Source organism: Mixophyes fleayi, chromosome 5, assembly GCF_038048845.1.
Source record: "Mixophyes fleayi isolate aMixFle1 chromosome 5, aMixFle1.hap1, whole genome shotgun sequence".
NCBI lineage: Eukaryota > Metazoa > Chordata > Amphibia > Anura > Limnodynastidae > Mixophyes > Mixophyes fleayi.
Genome location: NC_134406.1, coordinates 136,432,957 through 136,460,627, shown reverse-complemented (window position 1 = coordinate 136,460,627; position 27,671 = coordinate 136,432,957). Strand labels below are relative to the sequence as shown.

The following is a 27,671-nucleotide window of genomic DNA, read 5'->3' as shown; positions in this document are numbered from 1 at the left end:
ACATACGATTGTATTTGATTAAAATAGTGAGGCTGGTTTTATATTGCAGCCAGTGTACGAGATGAGGGGTCTATTGTCGGTTTTCATCCTAGAGATGGTCAGGTCTTTGCTCACATGAAGAAATAACGTCCTGGCCTCATTTTCTGTTGTGGGGTCAGGCTGCCTCAGCTTTCTGTCAAGCACATGATCATGAGGGAAGCCGAGAAAGAGGAGGTGGGAGGGTCAATTCTCAGTGTGTCTAAGGAGGCAGAGGAGGGGCTGCTATAGACACGTCAGGAGGGCTCCGAGAAAGTGAAAGGAAGCGGCTACACAGCAACAGGATCAGGACACTTACCCAGAAACATCATGATGAACTGAGCCAAGAATGTAACCCTGAGCACCTCTACAACCCTATACATGGCTGGGATGTGTTCCTGGAGGGCAGCTTACACTGTGAGTACAAATGCAGTTTCACTAAATAGCCACGGAGAGTAGTAAGTGCTAAGCGATTTATGGACAGGAGTAAACAATGATCACCAGTGGGTTGCTAATAGAAATGTGTTAGGAATGATACAGTATAGATTGGTAAAAGTAGACATGCTAGAAGTGGGGTATGTTGAATGAAGGGGGTGGGCGGGGAGCTGTGACATGAGATTGCAGGTGCAAGGTAACTCCACTCCTGCGACAAGTAACTGATCTGTACAACGGTGCTGGAATGTGTGCTCATGTGTTCTGCACGTAACTTCATAGGAAGTACAAGGTTCAAATGTGTGAGGAGAGTTACAATTCTTCTCTTCAGTAATATATTACACTGACGGTGAAATGCCCAATATTTCAACGTTGTGTTATTAAATCTCTATGACTTTCTGGGTAATGTGTACATCAATATATCCTGATTTGTCCATTCCATACTATAATTTTATCTCACAATTAAACCCTCACAACCCCAAGATTTTAAGGGGGTGTTAAACTACAGCTGAGGCAATAATCACGAAATGTTATGTGTGTCATTTTATAATGCAAGTTTGTAGGAGTCACAAAAGTCTACCTTTTTTGTGATATTGTAATGATTGTTGCTACTGCAAATGATACTTCATCTGTGGCAGCTACCAGAAGTTACCTTGTGGTTGGTTACCTTGTGGACATCTCTTTCTGTCAATAACTCAACAATAAACCCTAACCCTCAAGTTGCTGCTCAGGTGTTATCCTTCATTTACAGCTGTATTTATTTCCTCATTTACAATATGTTTCATGTGGAGTTTTAGGTAGCATTGGGGCATCCGTTTGGAGATAGCAGAGAGACTATTCACTAAACAAGATCGTACAGAAGAAAAGAGGTCAGCGGAGAAGAGATTTAGCTTTCATCAGCATAGAGGTGGTTCTAGAGGCTGAATGAGCTGATTAGTTCATCCAAACGAAGAAGGCCTACTCCCTTGTGGGAGGATGTGCAGGAGGTAGAGACAGTGAAGGAACAAACAGTTGGTTAAGTAGGAAGTGAACCAAGAAAGAACTGTGTCACAAAGGCCAATGTATTGAAGGTTGTGCAGGAGGAAAGGGTCATCAGCCATGTCAAAATCAGCAGACAGGTCCAGGAGGATAAATCTGGTGAAGTGACCCTTAGATTTTACTGTAAGTAGACCATTGATCTATTTTGTAAGGGCACTCTCAGTCCCTCGAGAAGGAAGTGAAAGGGAGATAGGTGGTTCTACAGGAGTTGCTCAAGTAGTTTGGAGAGAAATAAGTCAGTGATTGGAGAGAGAGGTTGGATGGACAGATGGTTTCTTTGGGAAGTTTGGAAGGACTAGATTTGAGAGGACTGTTTGTATGGTGAGATGACATGAATGCAGGACTTTGTCCTCATTTACTGCGAAGAATGAAGTGAGATTGGACTGTGGAGTGTACAGGATCCAGCATATGAAATATCTTGTTGAATGTTGTCTATTTTGTCTTTGAAGTAGGTGGCAAACTCATAGGTTGTGATGGGGGAGGTAGTGGCGATAGGCAGTGAGGCGATTTGTAGAAGGCAAAGAGGCGTTTTGGTAGGTTAAAAAACTGGGTGGATACTAGAGAAGTAAAGTGAAATGGCAGTGTTGTTAGATTATTTTATAAAGACGGAAGATGACTTTGGAGCTCAGCATTGCGGGAGGACATTTGTAGGCAGCGGGTCTGTCTGGTGTATACCATGGTTGAGGTTTGGAGTGTCTGAGATTTTGTGGTGGTTGAGTTTTACAGTTTAGAGATGAAGTGAGTGTGTTGTTGTAGAAAACGACGCCCTGATTAGGGCAGATAAGGTAGTTACAGGAGAAAATACGTTTTTGTGAAGATGAGCAGTAAGCAGGTTTACAGTATTTCAATGTTGATGTTTATATGTTAATTTGGGTACCGGTGGTGGAGTCTCAGGTCTAAGTTGACACTGAATAAAAATACATGTAGGTGTTGGTCGGAGGACCAAGTTGGAGATACTATAGGAGGATCAGAAGAAAGGTCAAGGTTCAACATGAAGGTGGAGCAGAGAGAATAGACAAATGGTGTGGACTTCAAATTAAGGAGAGGAAGAGGGTTCCATTAGTATAACTTGGAAGATGTAAGGTGCCTACTCTGCCACCTAGTCTGGTTCTGGGAGGATGGCTGATGGAAAGCAGAGCTGTGGAGTTAGAGTCGGAAAGTAATATGGTTTGTGGTCTGATAATCCCATTTATGTAATTTGATTAAAGATTTCCCATGTTTATGTAATTATTCCATTTTCTATTAGATTTACCATAAACAGTAGAGTAGTAGTTGAATATATTTATAGGAAAGCATTTGGTAATATAATTATAGAACATTTGAAAGCAGAGGACAGCTATTTATGATCCTGTTTATTAAATGCATAGTTTGTTGCACATTTATGTTCATGGGAATTTAGTACTGTCTTCTTGGTAAGAAATTTTAATAAAACATATTTTATGTTCAATTAATCCAAGTATCCTTATGATTTACGGGGTATGATAAAAATGCCTTATGCTGCCATTTTATAACAGTACATTTGTTAATCCGAATTAATACACATTTGCCATTTCTGAATTGAGTCGATCAATTGTAAAATCGAGCAGTCCGAGTCTAAGGTTCAGCGTACTGACTCCACAGCCCTGATGGAATGTCCCACATAGGAGAGACGTACAAAGGATGTACTGTTGGAGTAGGTATACCAGGTTTGTGGGTGTATTTGGGTTTATTCTAAACTGTCTGAGGCAATAGAGTAGGTGGCACTTCAGGTGTTGTGAAACTACAAGCCCCAACATGCTTTGCCAATATATAGCAGCTTATTGCTGGAAAGGCTTGCTGGAACTTGTAGTTTCACAACACCTGGAGTGCCACAGGTTAGCCAAGCCTGCTCTACTGTAATGCTTAGAAAATATGTTTTTACCTAGCTTTCTTTTGTGGTCTTCAAGCTTTGTGTTTTGGAGGCCAATTTTCGTGTCATGTATTCTCTCACTGGATAGTCATCCTCTTCACACTTTTCCATCTTTCACCAAAACTCACTGCACTCCTTTTTACCACTTAATAATATACTAGCTTCACAGGAGACTACTCTCAAAGGTCCCTGTATCATTTCTATAAACACACTGGGCCTAATTTATCTTCGGAGGCAAGTCTTTTGCGCAGTGTATCTTTCGTGAACATGTTCCGAAACGGACCTTACGTCAATGAACGCAATTTCATACAATCCATATTTGAACGCTAATGGCACTTATGGCTGCCTGCGACTTAAAGGGGCGGAACGGGGGAGGGAAGAGCAGATAAACTTAGACAATATATAGTAAGGGCATGCCAGCGCAGATGTGGCTGAATCAAGTCCTTGGTTTCTCCAAAGTATGTGCCTTTTAGCCGTATCGTTTGCACCAGCTCCAAGGCAGGTGTAAGCGCTGACTGAGAGATGACTGTCATGGCATAGTCTTTGTATTAAAAAATACACATATGCGTGCCACTAGTTAGCACAGAACATGTGTGTGCAAGGAAGATAGACTATACAAATGCACTGCATGAACAGTTACCGATTAAGAACAACACTTTTAAAATATTTTTATTTATGATTATAGTAATCAGAGTTGTTCCATAAAATATTTTTTTGCATGTGTTCTGATAGGACTCTGTTCATACAGCAAATAATATTTAGGCAGAGCGTACTTATACCAAGCTTCAAATGAAAATATATATTGAGATCTTCCTATGTTTGAATATGGTCGGAAATAAGCTCAAGTTCAGTGCTCCTTTTTTTTTTTTTTTTTTAATGAAAGCTCCGTGCAGGTTGTGTCCGAGGACAAATCAGGCCCTCTATTAATATATTTTACTATTATGCAGATATAGTGTGCATGTGTGTCTCTGGTGTATTGGGAGAGGTTGATTGTTGCGAGGTGTATGCCTGGTGCTAAAAGTAAGTGAGCGGAGAGAATGTGTGAATGTTGCGCTTGTGCTATTAAAGGTAAGCCTCGCGTTCTGTGCCAGCACATGTCGTGAATGCTGTCAGTGCACACAGGTCAACACTCATATGTATAAGAGTTCCTTTTTTGGCTACATGCCGCAGCCCTCTGACCTTCAAAAGAGCCGCACACTATGCTTAATCTCAGTAATAAATTAAAATAATACATTTAGTCAAAAAGAGACATATATCTGTAATTACATATCAGCAGGCATTTTAAACAAGTGTTTCCTGCTATAACAAACAAATCTGACAATAAGGCAGGAAGAAGCTGGTTACCACAGGTGAAGGCTTGGAGGAATGCATGCGGCCGTAGGGCCACCTGTTGCCCATCACTGCAAAATATCTAATGGATTCTGTTCATTGCAAAAAATGCATCTAACGATGAGGAGCAACGTGTGCTAACCACACGTAACAGTGTATAATTCATGGTACAGGTATATAAAAAAATATATATCAATGTATTCTATATTGTGGTCGTTGTGATCGTTATGGTAAGACTAGTCACAATATGTTAGTTATGTGTGTCTCCCATGTTTGGACTTAAGAGGATACAAACAGCCTGGGATTAGAACTTTATAGTTATGCTTCATTTTATATACTTTATATATCTCTTGTATTCATTGGTTGTGATATATTTAGTGTATAAGGCATATAGAAAAATCCCTCAGAAACGTGTGTGATATTCAATATAATGACCTTTTCATTAATAATGTAAATCTATATAATGAAGGATGATTGGTCTTCAGTCGGCCCCGAGTCTGACTGAACTCAGATATTTCTGGGATCAAAACAGCCACACGCGAACATAAGATCGCTATTTACGCAAACAATATCATCCTGACTGTCACTAACCCCCATATCGCACTACCTAACTCTATTTAGAGAAATAGAAAAATATAGTGCACTTTTCAATTATAAAATAAACGCGGACAATTCAGAAGTTTTGGATTCGATAATGACACTGTCTATCGTCCAAGCACTCAAAACTAATTATCATTTTAGTTGGCAACCGTGGAAACTCAAATATTTAGGTATTTATCTCACAAAAACATACTTTCAATTTTATGCAGCCAACATTTCCCGTCTTTTAGACCCCATTAAGACAGACATCAACCATTGAACTAAACACCTTATTTCTGGTTTGGCCGCATTGTCACCGTTAAGATGAATGTCCTCCCTAGACTGCTATATATTTGGCAAACACTACCCATACATATACCCTCCCATGTTATGACTAATCTGCAACAGACCCTCACTAAGTTTACGTGGGCTGGACGTAAGCCCAGAATCTGTATGCGGATCCTCTACAAACACCAGACCTCGGGAGGACTGGGCGTTCAACATTTATGGAAATATTACCTGGACATTCACCTCTCCTTATGCATTACATGGCATTCTCCCTCACACCAACGGGTATGGATGCATATTGAGTTAGACTTATTACGCTATTATTTATCCTATACACTCTTATGGACACCCCGAAAACAAAGACCCACTTCAATTATACATATCCCCAGAATTAAATTCTCTTTATCTATTTGGAACCATGCCACACGCACTTATCATTTGCGCTCCGACTACTCCCTGTTATCCTCTCTGTGGACTTCAGTTTTTTCCCCACCAGGCCAATACCACTGCCTTTTTCGACCTTGGACGATTCACAATCTATTATTCATCTGGCATCTTGCTCCCATGTAAATTTTCCCTACGTTTGAAGCCGTCGGCACCTTTCTAGCCCTCCCCAATCAAATCTTTTACCAATACCTCCAACTCCGACACTACTTTAATTCACTCAAACGCCCTCTGGCCTCTGACCAATGTTCACCTCTTGAGTCCCTCTGCCGGTGGTTCCCTCTCTCTGCAAGGCCTCATTTCAACTATATATCAGATTCTGCTGCAACATAACCAGCCCCTCAAAGACACACACAAAATGGCTTTGGAGAGAGATACAGGTGAGATCCTGGATCCGAAGGAGTGGTCCACAATCAAATTGAATATAACAAAAATATCAATCTCAGTCAGTATTAAAGAAGCACCTATAAGATTTATTACAGATGGTATTGGGTCCCCACACGCATCCACTCTGTTTTCCCTACTTCCTCTGATCTCTGCTGGTGATCCTGTGGTCACAGAGGCACCCTGCTACATATGTGGTAGGCCTGCTCAAATATATGCCCTTACTGTTGAGCTATCCACTCGATTATAATATCCAAAACTGCATCCCTGACACTCCACTGTATACGTAGTTACCCAGACCTATACTTAATATCTCCGGCCCTATGCAGAAGCTGATTTGCCATATCCTCAATGCTGCAACCTGCCTCATTGCAGCCTGCTGGAAGCAGCCAGCTGCACCCTCGCTGTCGGAGACAATCCAGGATATATGGGTGACTTATTGCATGAAAAGTATTACAGTCACATTGCATGATACCCCATCAAATTTCCATACAGCATGGTCTCACTGGACAAACTACTATTATGCGAACCCTCCCATGTCCATCACCTGATTCTTAATATGGGATAAAATTCTTCCCCCACTCCCCCTACATCAGATATTCCATCTTAAGAATACTAACCAAACCTCTGCCCCACCCACCCCACCCCCTCCTTTGTTTGTCTACACCACAACTTGGCAGAGGTATTGCTGTATAATTTTACTTCATGTTTTGATATGTCTTCATTATACCTAATATGAATACTGTTTATTATATATACTCCATTTTTTGGACTGCTTTAGTGACCTCCCCTGCGATACCTATGATGCTGTGTGCTCATAACGGAGGAATACGCAGTCCATTCAGTTTTCTTCAATACAACAAAACAGAATGTTATGTTCAGCTCTATTTGACTGGATGGATTGAGTCAAACATCTCCTAGGTTCAGATTAGGTGGAAGTCCTCATATTTGCTATATGGGGGAAAAAGTAAACAGGACCCATTAAACTCCATGTTTATTTTGCAGTTACAGGTACACTTGTTGCAAATATGTCTAGTAGGACAGCATGATGAACATCTATGTAGTTTGAATGCAGTCAGTGCAGCACTGGTAGATGCATTGTTTTCCAGCTTTAACAGATGTATAATTAGACCTGTATCAGATGGTCTTCTGTAGAGCATATTTCTTTAATTGTTGTATTGTTCTATTGTCTCATTTCTAGGCATCTCTACAAGATGTCACATTGAGACAGAACCATATAAATTAATTATATGGCAGATCACCCAGAAAACATAACAGATGAAGACATTCTGGCCAGATGAGATTGTGGCATGATTTAAGACTTCATTTGTACTTTAATATACATGGTACATCAAATAAATGGAAGCATGAGTTTTTGTTTTGTCTTTTAATATAAAACTTATTGCATTTCATTATATAATACATTTGTAGTACAGATCATTATCTTAATTGCACTGTAATTCATGTCGGATAAACTGGAATAGCAAGTTGTATGCACTTAAGTATGTGAATAAGTATCCTTGTAAAGCTATTTCTGTGTGAAGTAGAATGACTTATAGTAAGGCATACTCCTTATGACCATTTATCGCTTATTACACAACAATTATTACGGTATAACACAAGTTGCATATTTTTTGCTCTTTTACGTCACATAACATAATATGGCACCCGTGACTCATTACAGATGTTCTAAGTGGCATCTTTTGTACCATGACAAATGTAGTAGGGAATCTGCACTGTTGCTGTAATGCATCCCTAAGTCCATAAGAGCTACTCACATGGCTTCCTTATTTTTATTTTTTTAATGGGCCAATGTGGTGGTCGAGTACTTGATGGGATTTCCTTCCCCTACCTTGTCCTCCAGACACAATTCAGGTTTTTTTTTATTCGGACATCCGGTGGTCAGGAGATAAATACTTCAATGAGAGGGACAAGGATTGGTCAAATAACTTGGGTTTATTAATAATGCGGTAAAGATAATTTTGGTAAGCCACCGCGCCACTGACCCCTTCAACTCAATGGCAATGACAAAACACTCATTTGATCAACATAGAGCACAATAGCATTTAACATATAATATACAATAAATCAATTTTCAGGTAAATCACTTAACATTAACATTCAACTAAAACATTTGGTGCACCAATATTATCCCTGGTAACGTTACTATATTTTACACTCAGTCCTGGGTTGAACTGTGCACAGGAATTTAGTAGAAGTGCTGCACGTGGTTGGGGCCCATAAATTACTTTTTCACGCCAAATAAACTGATGATCTTTTGTATTACACAGTCTCTTTTGTGTGTATTCACAGACCTCTCTATTTTCTCTCCTCTCGCACTGTTCTCAGTACATAGCTCCGTCTGTTTAGTGTGATGTCACAGATCTCTATACTGCTTATTTGTTTTCAGTACTTTCCTTTTTACTCACACCTCTCTTTGGCTCACTTCTTATCTTCTTCTCTTCTTACACTTCACTTTTAATCTGCTTATAGATCACTTTGTCCGATTTTCATTCTGTCCCTATTTTTCTCTCTCAGTTTATGCAGACACAGGGATCTCTCTCCCTCAGAAGTCTAGAACTTTCCTCTTCCCACTGCCTTCTGGGAGTTCACAGTTATTACCAAAGTTAGTGGACTTGTTGCTATGCCACACACTCCTCCTTCCTGTTACTCCCGGCAACCACCAACCACTCCCAACTGTCACTTCTCCCTAAAGAAAATATTTATTTATTTTTTTTAAATCTTTATAAACACTTTTAACAATTAACAAATTAAATTAACAAATTAAAAACATATATATATATATATATATATATATATATATATATATATACACCCCAGGGTATTTAGATTTTGGGGCACCACACCAACGCCACCAAAATATCCCACAAATCTGTCAAGTAACCCATAATTTAATCACTATGGGAACACAAATCTATCAACACATGTATTCTAAGCAAAGACAAACTATTCAATCAGTCTCTCTCAATCATCTTAAAACTCTATTAGAAAACTTCAAGATCATGTAAACTGTACATTTAATTCCTCACATAATGTACTTACAATCAGTGCCGTAACTAGACATTTCAGTGCCCTGGGCGAAACAGAATTTGGTACCCCCCCCCCCACCCCATGTACCTTTATGGGAGTAGATGCCGCTTCTCAGCGGTTATGCATCGCCGGTGTCTCCTGTCTGCTGGTGTCTTATGCTCTGTTGCTGCCTAAACGGATCCTGGAATATCCGGGGCCTGTTTGGAAAAGAGATTGTTATTACTGACCTCCTGGAAAGTTGAGCAGTGAGTGAAGAATCTAGGTCTCCCTCCCCACAACCAGACAGACTTTAAATCAGTAGCTTTTTCTGTTTAAAAACAAACTTCCTTCCACCCAATCAGCTCCAGAATCTAATTAATAGAATTTGCAGTAAACGTCTATTTTACCCCATATAGCCCCAACATCAAATTAATAGCACCAGCGTTTAATAAATAAGCCTCCCCCAACCAGTTCTGACATTAAATTAATAACATTCCCATTTAATAAACAGACATACCCCACGCATCAGCCCATACATTAAATTAGTAGCATTCCCATCTAATTAATAGACCTACTTCACCCCTCACCAACTCCCACCATTAAATTAATAGCATCCCCATTTAATTGGGATGCTATTGATTTTAAGCCAAATTATTCCTCACCATACTCAACATTAAATTTAAAAGCCTACATATGTAACAAACAGACTCTCACCATCCCCGACATAAAAATATTAACATTTCCATTCAACACAAATCCTATTTCCCCCATCAGCCCCACAAATTATGGCTTCAAATTGAATCGTAATTATTATTACATAATTAATATTTTCTCTTCTCACCAGACACCCCCCCCCCTCCCATTCACTCCAGACACCCTCCTCTCCCTCACTCCTCCGCAGACCACCTCCTCCCTTCTTCTCTCCAGACCCCTCACTCCTTCTCTCCAGACCCCCACCCTACCCAGATCCCTCCCTCCTTCTTACCTGACCCCTCACTTCTTTCCAGACACCCTCCTCACCAGACCCACTCACCATTCACTCCACACACCTTCCTCTCCAGCCCCTGCTCCTGTCCTCTCCCTTTACTCACCGCAGCGTGTCTTCTTCTCTCCTCTTCTAACTTCTGTGCTGGCTCCTCGTCGCCTGTGTTTTGACAGCGTCCTGACATCATTATTTGTACGTCAGGACGCTGCGGGAAGACGGCACACTCGCGCTGGCTGTCTTCAATGGGCGAAGTAGTCCTGCGGTGCCAGCACCGCAGGACTACTTTGCCATTTCACTGCTGACATGTAAAGGGCTGGTGTTGCGCCCACACCAGGCCTTGCGCCCTGGCCGCTCGCACCGCCCGCACTGCTCTCACTTCGGCTCTGCTTACAATACAGTACAGTTCAACAGGCAATATTAAATATATTAACCACGCAGAAAGGCAGTTTACCAGAAATACTGTTCCTTTTCTGCTCTGAATTAACTCTGTGTTTAGATGTATGTATCACTATATACTATTCACAGGCATACCATAGCAGATATCCTAGACATTGGTGGGAATTCAATTGGCCGCGTTACTTGAAAAAGTAACGCAGCCTGCGCACTATTACCGTTATTACGATAATAGTGCGCGTAAATACCATTATTACGGTAGTTTTAAGGCCGGCTTTTTGCTGAAAGCCGGGTTAAACTTACTATAATAATGGTAATAACTTTAAGTAGCGGTACTTCGGGGGGAATTGACCCCCCCCATTGAATTTAAAATCATATACTTTCTTTCTAACCTCTTCCACACACTTTCTGATCTAAATGTCTACAGTTCTCTGATTTGGAACATCTACCTGGGGTTTTGAAAAACTTACCAACATGACTGACTAGTGATTCTTGTCTGTTCCCATGCAAAGTCACTCCATTCACTGCATATTAATCTCTCTAAGAACTGCTTTGTCTATCCCACTTCATCAGGGATCCACTCTCTCCCCCTATATATCCATACACCAGGATTTGGCATAGACTTCCTTGTTATTCATCCTCCAGTTGCCCTTAATCGCAAGTACTTCAACTGCACCAAGCCTCACTTGGACTCCGTGAGCTGTGGCTTACCTTCCTAGTACGGGGTCAAACTGGTATTCCCTAGATACTGGGCAGCACAAACCTTAGTCGTCCAGGTAACATTTAAACATTTAAACTCCCCAGCATATTCTGGGCTCTGTAAGTGATGTAACTTCAGATGAAAGTTTGAACAGCTGGAAGCTTCATCACCTCCCCATCTGGACCTAGAACTTGCACAAGCCTCTGGTCTACCGCACCTCTGGCACTGCTTTTTCCTTCTGGACTGCACTCAAATGGGTAACATCTGCCCTGTTATTGTGATTACTGGATGGCTGCTGCAGCCACTAGTCTGGGAGTGAAGAGGGAATTTTATCCTGCTGAGGCCCCTATACTGCTGGGAGTAAGAAGGCACCTTTTGTGCCCCCTCTCCTTGAAGCAGCAAGCTTGTCATTTTTAACAAAAGACTGTCTAGTCTGATATTTCCAGTGTTGTAAGGGACTGTATAAGCAGTATGTCCATTATCTGTATTACCATGTACTTCTTCCTGCCTTACTGCTTTACATGTCTCTCTACACTGCCCCATCACCCTCTCCTCCATCCTACCCTATCTTACCTCCCTTACCCTTCATCCCTGCCCAATATCCTTTCTCAATTTCATCTACCCTATCACAACAAACCACCCTCCTGCAACTTTGACCGATTAGATTTCAACGAGATGTAGTTACAATGTAAACAGTGAAAATGCCTACACCAAAATGTCTACGTGTTCATAAACTTGACACCTTTATAATGTCAACATGTAAAATGTGTACAGTCAAAATATCAACAAAGTACTAGATTTAAAATGGCAATACATGTTAATAAATAAATAAAAAAATTGGCATGACTCCTGCAAACAGCTTAACCAACCCTAGTGCCGCCAGCCTAGGCTGGTAGTAGCAAAAATGGGGGGACAAAAAGTGTGGGGGTTACGCCCCTATACTATTACCAGCATTAGGCTTTGGCAGCCTTGGCTAGTGGTACTATAGCAGGGAAGAAAGCATGGGGTTCTCCTGCTATAATACCAAACGAGCCCCAGGCTGGTCACCATGAGGCTGAATTCTCTAGGAAGATTGGGTACACAAAAAATAAAACAGCGCCACCTAGGTTTACCCAGCCCCCTGCTTATAGCACTAGGGGTCTTCCCGGACTATTGGGTGGTGTATGTGGGGTAATACTAATTATTTGATAGTTTAAAAAAAAAAAAAACATTTGTCCCTGGTGCACTACAAGTCCCAGCATGCCCAGGCTGATATTAAGTGTTTGGGCATCCCCTGGCAGCTGTGGGTATGCTGGCGCTTATAGAACTACAGTGCCAGTGTGCCAAAACACTTAATGGCCGTCTGGGCATGCTGGGACTTGTAGTGTACAAAGGACAAAAAAAAGCCCAGGAATGTTCAAAGAGCTCTAGTGCTATCAACACAGGGTTCGGTAAACCTAGGGGAGGGTGCAAAACCTAGTGCTGATAGTAGGAAAATCGAGAGGACATGAAGCGATTTTACTATCAGCCTAGTCTGCCAGCACTAAGGTTACTTGAGCTGTCTGGGAGAGACACGCCATTTTTTATTTTCTTTTGTTGGTTTCTTTAGTTCTGTGGGGGTTTTTTTGTTTGCCGTTTTAAATCTAGTGCTTTGTCAAAGTTTTGACTGTCCACTTTACAACACTCTATACATTTTATATAACCCCTGTCACTCGCCTGGTCCGCTAATCTTGACACCCCCCTTACTCCTGTTGTCTGTTGCTGTCCCCTCTAGAATGTAAGCTGTCTCGGGCAGGGCCTTTTTTTACTCATGTCTGTCCACTCTCCATTGTTTTTATTTCCTTGTCATGTCTTATGCTGCATTTTTTTTCCTGTATGCTATGCAATTTGTTCTGTAATTTGCATCCATGCGTTTATTATCTCTGCTCAAATGTACCCTTGCTGTTATTATATAAATGGTTTTCATATGTCATATCTGTACGATTGTGTCAGGCGATACGATCTGTGGAGCCAAATAAATGATGATGATGACTATTATGACCCCCAAGATCAACAGTTATGTTGCAAGCAAATAACTTTTTTTGTTTGTTGTATACTTCTTTTACACTCAATTTAAGGTCCCATAGTTGATGTTGCTTGCAGCATATCCTTTCCTTTGTTTTCCATGAAAAATACGGATAATCGATTTATTATAATGTATTTCTTACTTCAAACTGCTGGATATACCATATTTTCTTTTAATCAGAACCAAGCGATGTAGCATTTAAAATGTCCATAATGTACCTGATGCGCCATTGGATGTATATGCTTCAAAAAAAAACAATGCTCAAAACAAACACACGTAAAATAGTGTTTTTATGCCCATATGCAGATTTGGGCATAAATACGAGATACAAGATGTGTTCTGCTCTGCACCAGCATCATATGTTTCAGGTTCATGTCAGGTGTACATCAGATACACTTGCACCCAACCGGGTTGAAAGTACAAGAACAGTTTAACATTTGTTTTGATAGCGAAAAACTCATGTGCTATTATGTTTCATTTAAAAATAAATAACTCTCTACAAAGCTGCAGGTATTTAATGTAAGGATTACAAAGGTTGGTGTATACTGTAGTACTCGGAATCTAAATAGGGCTTTAAGGAGTGCAACTGTAATGCTATATTACATTGCATTTTTGTATTTCAGTTTTCTGTTGTATAGGAAATCATTTGACAATTATGATTATGTGCGAGTGCGACCCACTACTGATATTGAGAAACCTAGAATTCATTTCAGAAGAGCAATGTCCATTCAAGATTGAGTTGTGCATTTTCATCTTTTAGAAGATAGGAAAATTAATTGTCTGGATAGTCATGGGAAAATAAATTTTAATTGAGGATATGTAGGTTTTGTATTACTAGTATTTCATTGTCAACGGCAAATATACAAGGTACGTTCGACTTACTGTATCACCTCATACTTTATTGTATAAAGTTATATGTAAAACATGCTATGTTAATAAGACCCTGCTGTCTACGAAACGTATTCCATGCGGTAAAAACTGTCAAAATATAGTAAAGCATTTTATAGAATATCATCCCCAGCAATCTTAATGTATTACAGCTCATGGTATTAGAATTGATTCAAGCTCTTCATTCATTGTTATCTCATAAGGAAGCTCACCATATACCCAAGATCAAAAACATTTAAATAAAAAAAGACTCCATTTTCTGGTTGCTGGTATAGAATACAGAGTGCATTATAAGTTGATTTCCTTTTGCCCATATGTATAATGCACAGTCCATTTTCCTGGTAGTCACTTATATAGTTGGCTGATTACAGAGCTGCTGTCATCCTTTGTTACAGTCATTGATAGCTTCATGTCATCTCCTCATCTGCATTCCACCACCTAAGTGGTGGTAATAAGAGTTCAGAAAACTGAACAATATATTAGCATAGGCTGATGGTGTTCAGCTTCCTGTCCTGCACTGAACTCTGCTGCAACGATTCAGTGGTAGAAACAAACCAATTTCAGAAGTTTGAAATAAGCCTGGTGTCTGAAGAAGTATTTGGAAATTAGAAAATACAATCTGTAAAATATGCAGGAGTGCAGTACATTTCGCTGTGCACATATGAACCAAATTATTTTCCAAGCACATCTTTTTACAGTGCATTCTGGAACTGGTCCCATATTAGCAATCTGTTAGATCTACTATGGGTTTGCTGGTCTGATTGGAATGTGGGTAAAAAGGTTGCTTTAGAGTACATCCTACCATATTAGGACCATCCCCTTTGTTAATTTAAACTTTTTTTTTGTGTCCAAATATTCTGTCTGGTATATTCTCATTTATATCCTAAATTAATATCTAGTGAGTACAAATTGTGACTGTCTTTATTACATGTGTCACTTATGTGGGTTTTGAATGTCTGCATTATGTTAATTAAAATGCTCATTACCACCAGGGATTCGCTAGACACTGTAGCATATACTAGTGACCTAGATTCTTATAAGATAACAATCATGCTATGGTTGCACACATACTTTCTGACATTTTGCATTCATGTTTCCTGCCACTTTAACTCTCAGTAAAATAGTGGAAGCACTCCCTTCATTACATAGTATGCTATGCTGGAAAGATGCATTACTGCTCGCTTAAAGTAAGAATAGGAAGTACGAGGTTTGTCTTTGAAATACAAGGCTAGTTAGAGCAAAGTCTGCGTGTACGAGCCCCTAAAAGTCATTTTAAAACATCAATAAAACAAATCAAAATGGTGCCATGCTCAAAAGTGAGAAAATGACTGACTGGGGTGTCATAGGTATCATTTGAAGTGATTTAAGTTGATGTTGACCATTGTAAATAAATATTAAGAATCAGGTGTCAGTCATTGGTTTTAAAACTGATGCAACTCTGCTGCTTTATGACATTAATGATTTCTTAAAATAGTCAAGGTATTGCAGATTATTAGTGACTAATTTTTCTGGATTAGTTTTGTTTCTATCTGTGCTTCTTTCCTCTTTATAGATTTTGTTAGAATCTTTGTAATTACCAGTTGGATACAGCACTCTCCAACTGGTGGACAGCAGGCTGCACCCACCCATTATTGCACATCAGCCTTCGAATATAATATTAACATATTTGCAGCAGATATTTTAGGGCATTGCTCAGGTATGTTGACGTAATAAATAAAGGTGATATTAGAAGATGTTTCTATTATAGTGCAAAACTTGCTAGCTGTTTGTTACACTGCAGCTCCACACATCTCAGCCAAATGTAAGTTTCTAGTTTCTTGGCTTAATACCAGAACACTTTATTAAACATAAGAAAACACCACACTCCCTTACAGTCACTGCTGGCAGGGCGGCTTGGCATGCGGGCTCCCCCGCTCTTGATCCAGGCAGTCAAGATTTGGACAATCAGTAATAAAATAATGAAACAGACTGATATTGATCCATGTACTCCTATCTGGGGGGCAAAGAAATTTGAGGAATTGAATATAGTGGAGGGGGCCAGGCAGTGGTCTCAGTTTGGTGTGGTGGAGGTAGGTCAACTTTACGACACAAATGTACTTAAATCCTTCGAACAGTTGGTTGGGGAATTCTCTGTACCCAGAACAATGTTTTATTCTTACCTTCAATTACGACACGCCCTAAACACACAATTTAAGGTGAAGACACTGGTGATTGGTGTGGCCCCACTGAGGAAACAACTAAAGGCCCTGGGTCATAGGAGTCTGATCTCTCAGATGTACTCGTGTCTTCTGTATGAATCCACTAGATGATTTGAATGGTTTGAGGAATCAGTGGGAAATAGATATTGGCCCTTTATCAGACAAGGAGTGGGGAATGGTTACAGACAGTACTAATGGTTATACTTCGTCATTAAAATTTCAACAAATACAGGTGTTTATCCTACACAGGGCTTACTTTACCCCCATTAGAATGGCAAAATTTCATCCGGATGTTATCCCTAACTGCCCGAAATGCAATTCGGTGAATGCTAACTTTTGGCACCTTCTATAGGAGTGTCCATGTATACGAATCTTCTGGCGCAGGGTTAGGCGATGTATCCGGGTTACTGGAATTGAAGTGCCTCTTTGTTCACTGGCCACTTGTCTCTTTGGGCTCCGTTTGAAGGGTAAAGTTAATAAACTGACAAAAATGTACATTTCACAGTTATTGATGTTGGCTAAGGTCTGTATAGCGAGGCTGTGGTTGGCCCCAAAGAGTCCTACGGTTAAAAATTGGAAGACACTGGTTAATGCCACCATAAAGCACGAGAGATTTGTTTATACTAGCAGACAGGCTCTGAAGAAATTTGAGAGTATATGGTACAGATGGTTAGAGTCTTCATTCTATCCTGTGTCATCTAGTTCAGATGCTCCGAGTACTTAAATGAAATGTATGGCTCCCACAGTTCTTATAATAAATATCTGAATCCATATGGTGAACCCTGCATGTGTAACATACCTATGTATGAGCATTTACGATGTATGATCCTAATGTGTATAGCACATTTACTGTTATTATGCTTTACTGAAGTCTTGTAAATTGCGACATTTAATTCTGATGTGTATGCGATTTGTTTTTTTTTCTGTCTTTTTGTTGTTTGGTATTTTGTACCTTGAAAAATTCCAATAAAAATACTGGATTTAAAAAAAAACACATAGTACAGTAATTGTCACAATTGGTATAGAAAGTAACATTATTCATACACATACCTCCCAGCTGTCCAGGTTTTATGGCACTTTCCCACTGTTCTATACTGAATTGTTGGGAGGTGTGGAGCAAGCGTAGCATTTGCTGAGCAAATGCCCTGGGTGTGGATGGACTGCCTATGGAGCTGTACAAAAAATTTGTCTCTTTCTTTATCCCTAAGTTACTGGACCAATATAACGAATTCTATGAGGCAAGCACTCTACCGCCATTCATGTCTGAGGCAATAATAGTGATCATTCCTAAGCTGGGTAAGGACCCACTGTTACCTGAGTCCTACCGACCCATTTCCCTGCTACCAACTGACGTAAAAGTTTTGGCCAACGTTCTTGCCATGAGACTAAATACTGTTATTGCTCAGATGATCCACCCAGAACAGACGAGGTTTATGCCAGGGAAATCCACGGTCATTAATCTCAGAAGCCTTTATACCCATTTGCAGATGCCTGGTGGTCATAGGGATGGGGCAGTGGTTGTGTCCCTTGATGCAGCCAAGGCATTTGACTTTGTGGAATGGGATTATTTGTGGGTGGTCATGTCTAAATTCAGTATTGGTCCCTGGTATTTGTCCTGGGTGCGGTTACTGTATTCGGCCCCAGCTGCCAGAGTTAGCATAAATGCTAACACCTCCTTCCCATTTTCACTGGGCAGGATCATGAGGCAGTGATGTCCCCTCTCCCCAGCCCTGTTTACCATTGCTATAGAACCACCGGTGAGTTTGAACCGTGCATATCCTGAAATACATGGACTCAGGGCTAGGGACGGGGCAGACAAGGTCACGCTGTATGCTGACTATATTCTCCTTTTTCTGAAAGACATGGCGGCATCCCTAGAAGCACTACTACACCTGGTAGGTGGATTCTCTGGCCTGAGGATAAAGTGGTCCAAGTCTAGCATTTTCCCGATTGGTGGGAGGGGTCTCGGATAGAGTTACTGGGTCTCCTCCGTTGCAGTGGACGCAAAAATTAAAATATTTAGGAATATGGATCACAAATTGTACTACTGACTATATACCTCTAAATATTGATCTTGTGATCAGTTATCTTTAGGCCAAGATCTCTAGTTGGATGAGGTTTCCCCTGTTGATGACAAGTAGAGTCAATTTAATTAAAATGCTTCTGTAACCAAAATTTTTGTACCCACAACACCACTGCACGGTTTATCTCCCAAGGAAGCTCTTTTCTCAAATTAATAAATAAATGTCATCTCTGGTTTGGGGGGAGAAACGAGCATGTATTGGGTTAACCTCCTTTATGCCAAATCCGGACAGCGGGAGGTCTGGCCCTCCCTGACTTCAGGGCTTACTACTTTGCTGCGCAGTTGGCGCATCTCCGGGGATGGATTGGATACTCTTCGAAGGCTGACCTGACTAGTTTCCTTAGAGGATGTATAGGATTTAATAGACCGCCCATACAGATCCTGTTGGGCACCAGAGTCACGAGAAGGTTCCGCCACTGCTTACGCAGACCCTAATGATCTGGAAAATTGTAAAGGGGATATTTAGAACCGGTGGCATTTGACCCTGATACTCTGCTATGGGCCAATAGTGCACTTCCAGAGCTTTACAAATTACGATAGTTTCCAAGGTGGAAGGCTGTGGTAATTACGTCCCTTGGGAAGGTGTATTCCAATGTGGTCCTCAAATCCTTTGCACAATTGCAAGCAGATTTCCACTTGCCGCATAATCTCTTCTATACATACCTACAACTTTGCCACGACCTGACGGCGCAATTGGGAAATACACATGTGACTTTAAGTCCAGATCTTCTTAGAGTGCTCGTTGAACAGGTGGGTTCCACTAAAACCATCTCAATACTATATGCCAATGTACTTTCCCTACTTATCACTGACTATCTGGGTCGACTGCGACGAATATGGGAACTAAACTTGGGACCCTTGACGGACGTGGACTGGAACTATGCGCTTGACAGTGCCCGTAAAGCCACCTCTTGCACCAGATTTATGCAAGTTCAATTGTATGTCTTACAAAGAGTATATTACTCTCCGCACAGGCTTCTCCAGATGAGTGCCTGATACGATTCTAGCTGTCCAAAATGCGGAGGTACCTTCAACAATTTCTGGCATCTGCTCTGGGGCTGCCCTATGGTTGGAGACTTTTGGTTGCAGGTGGTGGCATGTGTACAAGACACTGGTATTGATATCCCACTCTTATATCCCAATAGATGTGTCTTTGTTTTGGGAGTTGACTTGTTGCTGGGGAGGAGCTCAACCAGATACGTCCTTAATCTCTTTACTATAGCCAAGGTTGCAATTGCTAGAGTGTGGATGGCACAAAATGGGCCTGATTTTGGTGCCTTGGTAGCAGTAGTAGGACATGTACATTTTACTTACCGGTGCCGGAAGCCATGGCAAAATACTTTAAAGTATGGTCAAGGTGGGCAAAATCACAATATGCGGTATGGTCCCTGGCTGAAGATTTTGATCCCATTTGATACTCTTCTCCATTTGCTAGGGCCTCAGACTGCCCCTCCTTCCCCCCCCTCAAACACCCCCCATTTGGATATATGTTCTTCCAATATAATGGGTTGATCGCTTTCACTTACTTACACTAATGTCTTTACCAAATTTTAATATTTCATGTCCACTGTGGAGAGGTTTTTGTCACGCAGATATCATGCTTTCTATCTCATTTTATGGTTGCTCCTTATGAGCATGTGAATTGTAATATCTGAAGTGGTATTATGCCATTGTTACAGATATTGTCAAATGCAGCATGTATTGTAACTATGTCTTGTTTTTTATGTCTTTTTTTTTGTTTTTTTTCTGTATGTTTTGGGGCAGGGGCAGATCTAGACATTTGTCCTACCTGGGGCGATTTTAGAGGGGGGGGGGATTTAGGCCCCGCCCCCTTCTGATGTCTAAGGCTGCCGGCAGCTGCACAGTATGTGCAGGTCCGTTCAGCAGTTTCAGTGTGCTGTCCCGCTACTCTGATTGTGTTTTAAAACACAATCAGAGCAGCCGGGCAGCACACTGTCACTGCTGAACGGACCTGCACAGTGTGCAGCTGTCGGCAGCAAGCTCCTGGTAGGGTGGCGATTGCCCCCCCCCCCCCCCCCCCCCCTGGATCCGCCACAGACTGTTACTCAAAAATATTAATAAAAAGATTTTATTTAAAAAAAAAAAAGAAAAGGGTGTATTCTAGCAATGTTTTTTTATTATTGACAGGACTGGGAGAGAGTCTGTTTTAGACTGTTTTTTTTTTTTATTGAAAGTATATACATATATTGAATATAGAAACAATTGTATTAATAAATATAATATAATTTATGTTATACTGATATAATTTATGACAAATTTTTTACAAACTTTTGAGGGTTAATACATATAAGAAGGTGATGTGGAAAGTGAAATGAGAGACTGACGAAGAGGGAGAAAAATTAGGATAAGGACCGCTTTTAAAAATTAGAAAGATAATTATCATGGAAATTAAACTCAGTTTATATCTGTAGATAGGAACATATAAACTATGGGGACAGCCTATAAATGTTTGATAGTTTTAATATTTGTCTCTACCTGCTAAAAACACGTAGTGGTATATTTGCTAAACTGCGGGTTTGATAAAGTGGAGCTGTTGCCTATAGCAGCCAATCAGATTCTAGTTATCATTTATTTAGTACAGTCTACAAAATGACAGCTAGAATCAGGTTGCTATAGGCAACAGCTCCACTTTCTCAAACCCACAGTTTAGTAAATATACCCCTTAGTCTTTTGTAACAATCAGTTTCTTTGAATTCTAGCCATGGGAGCCAAATAGATATAAAATCTGACAGTTTATTGTTTGTTCAGGAGATCAGGTCATCCATTGGCATATAGTAATTAATTCGGGTATATGAAGTTTTTAATGTTGGCGGGATGGGAGATTTCCACTGAATAGGTATTACTGCTTTAGGAGCATTGTTTAAGTGATTTAATAGTGATTTTTTTTTTTTGTATTTGCTAATGGGGATATAAGATACATTTAGGAACCAAAAGCTTGGTTCTAGTGGAGCTTCAGAATTTAGAATAATTCTAAATATTTCTGCCAGAATTTTTCTATCTTGGGGCAGTCCCACCAAATGTGTATATAATTCCCGGGAGCATTTTAACATCTCCAACAAACATCGCTGGTTGTCTGATATATTTTCTGATGTGTGCTTGTTGTTCTTGTGATAGTATTTCAGTAGTGAAAACACAATACAAAATACTAATAGAACAGTTATATATCCGTCAAAAGACCGTTCGCCATTCTTCTGTGGATAAGGTTCTTTTCAGGTCTCTTTCCCAATTATAAGTGAAGTGTGGTAAGGATTGGAACATGTTTTCAATTATAAGTTGGTAGAGAGTGGAAATCGCATGAGCAGGGGTGGGGTTTGAGATGTATAGGGTTTCAAGGGCAGTGAGATCTCTTTGAGCTATTTGTGTTCGTTTTGCTGAGTTTAGGAAGTGTCTTGTAAATACTTCCTTAAGCCTGTATTGGTTAGTTCCTATTTAGATTGGCTTTAATTGAATGGGCAAACACACCACTTGGCCTAACCGGAAGACTCCTGCTTGTGACCAGTTTTGGAAAGTAAGGAGGTCTATACCTGGAAGGAAATCTTTATTTGCTATAAAAGCGGTGAAAGGAGAGATCTTAGATGAAATGTAAGGTAATGTTCTCAATTGTTTCCAATTATCCAAATATGGGAGAGAGTCTGGATGTGAGGAATAAGCAGAGGGCAGAGTAGAGTGTCACACCAATGCAGCATCCCGAGTCAGTGTATTAGTTCCCTGAGAGAAGAGGTGTACAATGAAAAAAGGAAAAGTCCAAAACAGAGCCTTTTGTGGGACCCCAACAGATAATGTGAGTGGATGGGAGGATGTGCCGGAGATAGAAATGCTAAAAAAGTGATTGCATAGGTAGGAAGTAAACCAGAAAAGAACCGTGTCACGAAGGTCAATGGAGTGAAGGGTGTGTTGGAGAAGAGGGTGATCAACAGTGTCAAAAGCAGCAGAGAGGTCCAGGAGAATGAGTATGGAGAAATGACCCTAAGACTTTACAGTAAGTAGATCATTGATCACTTTTTTGTGAGAGCAGTTTCAGTGTAATGTTGGGAACGAAAGCCTGATTTCAGCGAGTCGAGACTGCAGTGAGAAGGAAGAAAATGAGACCAGTATGTATACACTAATTGCTCGAGTCAGTTGGAGATAAATGGGAGGAGAGAAAAGGGGTGGTTGTTGGAGAGAGAAGCTAGATCAAGAGATGGTTTCTTTAGAATTTGTGTGATGAGCGCATGTTTAAAGGAGGATGGAAATGTGCCAGTGGAAATGAGTGATGAACCTCACCCGCAAATACCCTTTTTAAATATGGATGTCACTGAATGAGCCTTTGAACATGAAGGTTGGAGATGATAAAATAGAGAACTAGTGTGGACTTCAAAGGAAGAGAATGAGCGTGCGGCTTCAGAGGATATGACTTGGAAGGTATAACTTGGAGAAAGTAGACTGCTTACTCCACCACCACCTTTTCTGTTTCTGGGTCTGGGTGTATAGCTGAGGGAAAGTCCCCACAGGTGATAGATGCAGGGGATGTAGTGAGGTGAGCAAAGTTTTTGTAATGGCAAGGAGGTTGAGAGACTTAGAAATTAATTAAACTTGAATGGATGCAAGTTTGTTGCAAATAGATCTGCCGTCCCCGTTCTAGCTGCAGTAGGGGGGGGCTTAAGCTGCTTCCACCACTGGATTCCTTTGCGGCATCCAGAACTGCATCTTTTTGGGTAACTGTTGCTGCTAGTATACCCCATGACTGGGCACTTGGGCTGGTACCCCTGACCTCTTTCTGTAGATCAGGGTTGCTGTGGGTGGTTTACCCCCTGGCCTATCACACTGGCCAGAGCTACTGGGTAGCGGGCAGAGTGGTGGTATTAGACGCTGGATCCAAACATCAAAACAGCTGGAAAAGGATTACATTTGGATTGTTTAAAGTATGTATATGGTATAACAGTAGTGGAATGTCAACTTAATTTTTTTTTTTCTCCACTATGAAACAGAGTACCATGCTGATTTTTTTTTTTTTTTTTTGTGGTAGTAATTTATACCTTTTTTGTCAAGCACCTAAAAAAATTGGGATAGCTTATGTTGATTTAACCTAGCGTTTTTAATTCTCTTCTGAAAGCTTGAATTTTTGCTGTAACTCGAAATGTAAGGCAGATAAAGTAATTTGATTTGGATTTTTGGATTTGGGAGGAAAAGGTACCTTATCCAAATTTCGTGGTGATACTTTAAATCAGGGGTGTCCAACCTTTTAGCTTCCCTGGGCCACATTGGCAGACGACGAGTTGGTTTGGGCCGCACATAAGATACACTAACAATAACGATAGCTGATCATCCAAAAAACCATAGAAAACATAGTTAACATATATATATATATATATATATATATATATATATATATATCACTTTTTTTCACATCCCCCTATACTTACCTTTCAATCGCCCTGTTCAAAAAATCCTCTCTAGTTATTATACTATAATCACTTTTTGTATTGTTTCGATGCAATATCATTTAAGCCAGGCATTGTATATCAGGGTGCCCTGACCAGGCCTGTGGTACCTGACATATATACCACTGTGACCCCAAATTGTGACCTGTTTTGATAATTACACCACTATGTTAGTTAAGGGATAACAACCTATAATGGGCCAAAGAGAATAATATATAATGCCCCATTAGTAATACAAGTAGAAGTATGTAGCAGGGAGATAAGGTCCATGATGCTCCAGGACCAGGTGACTTTTATTCACTTGTCAGCGTCCCTTGAAATAATAAAAAAAATCCCCCTTAACTTACCTTTTAATCGGCTTGTTCTCCTGTCCTCTTCTCTTCTTTTCTCCAATTCTGTGCTGCTGATTGTTCTTCTCGCGCGGGTGTCTCCTCTGTGCTGCGCTCCGCAATGGATGTTGGGCGTGATGACATCTCACCCGACATTCACTGCGAGCGCCGCACGGAGGAGGAGACAAGGGAGGGAGCCGGAGTACCAGCTGACGTGACCGCAAGGTAAGTAGTTTCTTTTCTTTTTTTTTTTTTGCAGGATTTTTTTTTTTCCATTAAGAGCGCTGCCCCCTTGCCACAACCAAAACTCCTTCTGGGCCACATTTACAGGCGTGCTGGGCTGCATGCGGCCCGCGGGCCACGGGTTGGACAACCCTGCTTTAAATGAACTGAAATAAATAAGCGGTGTTTAGTAAATAGTTTAATACATTGAAAAATCAATATTTCGTAAACTAATGGCCAGACATTCAAAGTATTTGGTAGAAATAGTTTTTGGACATCCTCTCATCTAAAAAAAATTTCAAATCTGAGAAGGGTGGTGGACATTTAATTTTTTGGGGGGTAATATGATGTGGAATGACCCACTTTTAGTTTTTGCAGTAACAAATCCATTTATTTTGTTGACGAGCAAAAGTTGATAATCCTTAAAAATAGTCAGGGACTGAGTTATAGATACAGGTGTTAATGTAGGACATAAAGCTGTGTTGACTTACTGCAAACTTGTTTGCTGTGGGAGTGTTCCTTTTTTTTAGAAAATTATAACTCATTATTTAAAATAAACAAGTGATATAATGTTCATAAACAAACTAAAAGCCTTTTGCAAATACTTAGAAACTTTTACTATTGTATTTTATTCAGCATATGGGCCAATTATTATAATGGAATTGACATCTACAGTGTATTTACAGACCTTTGTCTCAGATAGAACGGTCATCCGTAACAGGGCCGTGACACATTGAATCCATTTGCTGACGTGTCCCTTTTATCAATGTTCCATCTTTATATTACTCATAGCTTTTACTACACAAGTGTTGGCTCGGTACATGGGGTTTAAAGTTATAAATTAACCTTATATTTCATTCTATTAGGTTGTTTTTTTTACAGATATTACACTATGATTTTTAATTATTTTTTTTCTTATTACTTGTGACTAAAAGATCACTAACACTGCATATATTTCTATATTATCTTTCATGAATGAACACAAACCAGTCCTTTATTCTTTTTTTTATGGCAACAAGGTTATTTCTGGTTAACATATTATCTCAACACTAGAGCTGATAGTCTATAATAAGTATTAATTATCCTTTGTCAAAGCTATCACCGTTTATGAGCATTAGGTATTTTTACTGACATTTTTCAACTTAAAAACATTTTTTTCTTTCAGACATGCAATTTGTGTTGAATTGGTATTTAATCTGACCAGAAGTCTCATGCAATGAGGATCCGTCTGAGAAAATGGCCATTTATTGTGAAGACCTGTGTATTGGTTGGCCTCTTCATGATTACTTATATGGTTGTGGAACTTTCTGTTTCTACTTTACGCTCATCAGTGCGGCAGGATCCCACCACAAAAAGGAGGTGGGAGAGGGAATTTGCTGCTACAGAGGAGAAAATGAAGGACCTGAATCGTCCAGTTTACATTAAACCTCCTCCGAACCCAAATGCAGTAGGAGAATGGGGGAAAGCCGCACACCTGCAGCTTAATTCTGCTGAAAAGAAAATGCAGGATGAGAGCATTGAAAAATATGCTCTTAATATTCATCTGAGTGACCAGATATCTTTACATCGGCACATACAGGATAACAGAATGTATGAGTAAGTAATAGACATGGAATTTGTCACTGAGATTTGGCTGGATGCCTCTGCTCATGTTCTCTATATTTTCAAATTACCACTGGCCTCCTTGTGCATTATATGTTTTTATATAAAACACATGATGTAAGAGCCATATTCATGCTATTCGGAGGACAAATGGAAGAGCAACTTGTTCTCAGTATAGTTGAAAATCATTGCTTATATAGACTGAGAGACTATACGCTTTGTTCTTCAATAAATTTAGGCTGCTACCACAAATGACCAAAAATTGTGCCCTGTGTGGTCTTCTCACACTATTCCTGTACTCATTCAAACCTGGTCCTACTAAATTGGGAATAGTTGAAAACCCAAGTTAAACGGTGGTTCCTATTGTATGTTTTGGGTCATTGGTTTGGTATGACCTCTGAATAACTGTATCAATGCAAATTGTCCACATTACATGCTCCCATTCCTGGTAACAGGACTTTTTTCAGGCTGCTGCACCCACTTTGTGAAATTCACTCTCTTGCACAATAAGACTTTCCTCTAGTCTTAGAAAGAAAAGTGGTGCAAGATGGAATTGTCCTTGGGCCCTTCCACCCACCCTTATGTAAGATATTGAAAAGGACATGTACATTTGAACAAAGCAAGCACTCCAGCGACAAGGAGTGCCACTTTTGTGGCTGAAGTGCTTGGTTTGTTTGAGTCCCCCACACAACAAGGTAACAATGGCCTTAAGGCAGCTAAGGTAACAGTGCCTTCAATGAATTCTACAGTGGCAAGATGTTGTTGTCATCTTCAGCCTCATCCTCACCCTCGCCCTCATCAGTGTGTACATCATCCTAGCACAATATTAATTTAACCCTGCTGGAAACCATCATTACGGAAGTCTCTAACATAAATGTCAAAAACAAAAATGTAAAAAAAAAAAAGCTTTTACATTTTTAAAGACAAAAACACATATTTAATAAAGGTGAAACTGTAGAAAACACAATATTGCCAACATGTCATTTTACCCAAATATTAATAAGCATTCCAGCATCAGCTAGCTTCCTTCTCTCCGCTAGATCCTAGCACCTGCAATCTACATTGTAATCATCCTCACCCTCATCAGTGTGCACATCATCACTCAATGCTAATTAATCCCGGCTGGGATCCACCATTACAAAAGTCTCTGTACCTTGATCTAAATGCCAGTAAAGGCCTTCCTCATGGAATTTGTAGTTCATTTTACGACAGAGCTGTCACGATTTTTGAGCAATTCTCTTAGACCAGACCAAATGTCAAAATTTCCTGCTGAATCATCTAGATCATCCTTGGATCTCTTAGAAAAGCTTAGTTTTTTCCTTGCAGCAGTAGCCTGATAAACTGAAGGAGGGGACACCG

At 40.2% G+C, this 27,671-nt stretch overlaps 1 protein-coding gene across 2 annotated transcripts in view; it reads left to right on the top strand.

The window, feature by feature from the left end:
* Nucleotides 1–242: 242 nt before the first annotated feature.
* Nucleotides 243–27,671, top strand: part of GALNT4 (polypeptide N-acetylgalactosaminyltransferase 4) — a 79,617-nt gene continuing 52,188 nt past the window's right edge. The window contains exons 1-2 of one of the 2 annotated variants that reach the window (XM_075212836.1): nt 243–432; nt 25,876–26,306. In XM_075212836.1, the coding sequence (XP_075068937.1) occupies nt 25,927–26,306 (380 nt within the window). In that variant the 5' untranslated portion in view covers nt 243–432; nt 25,876–25,926. The remainder of the gene's footprint in view (nt 433–25,875; nt 26,307–27,671) is intronic. The other variant, XM_075212837.1, reaches the window with a different exon arrangement.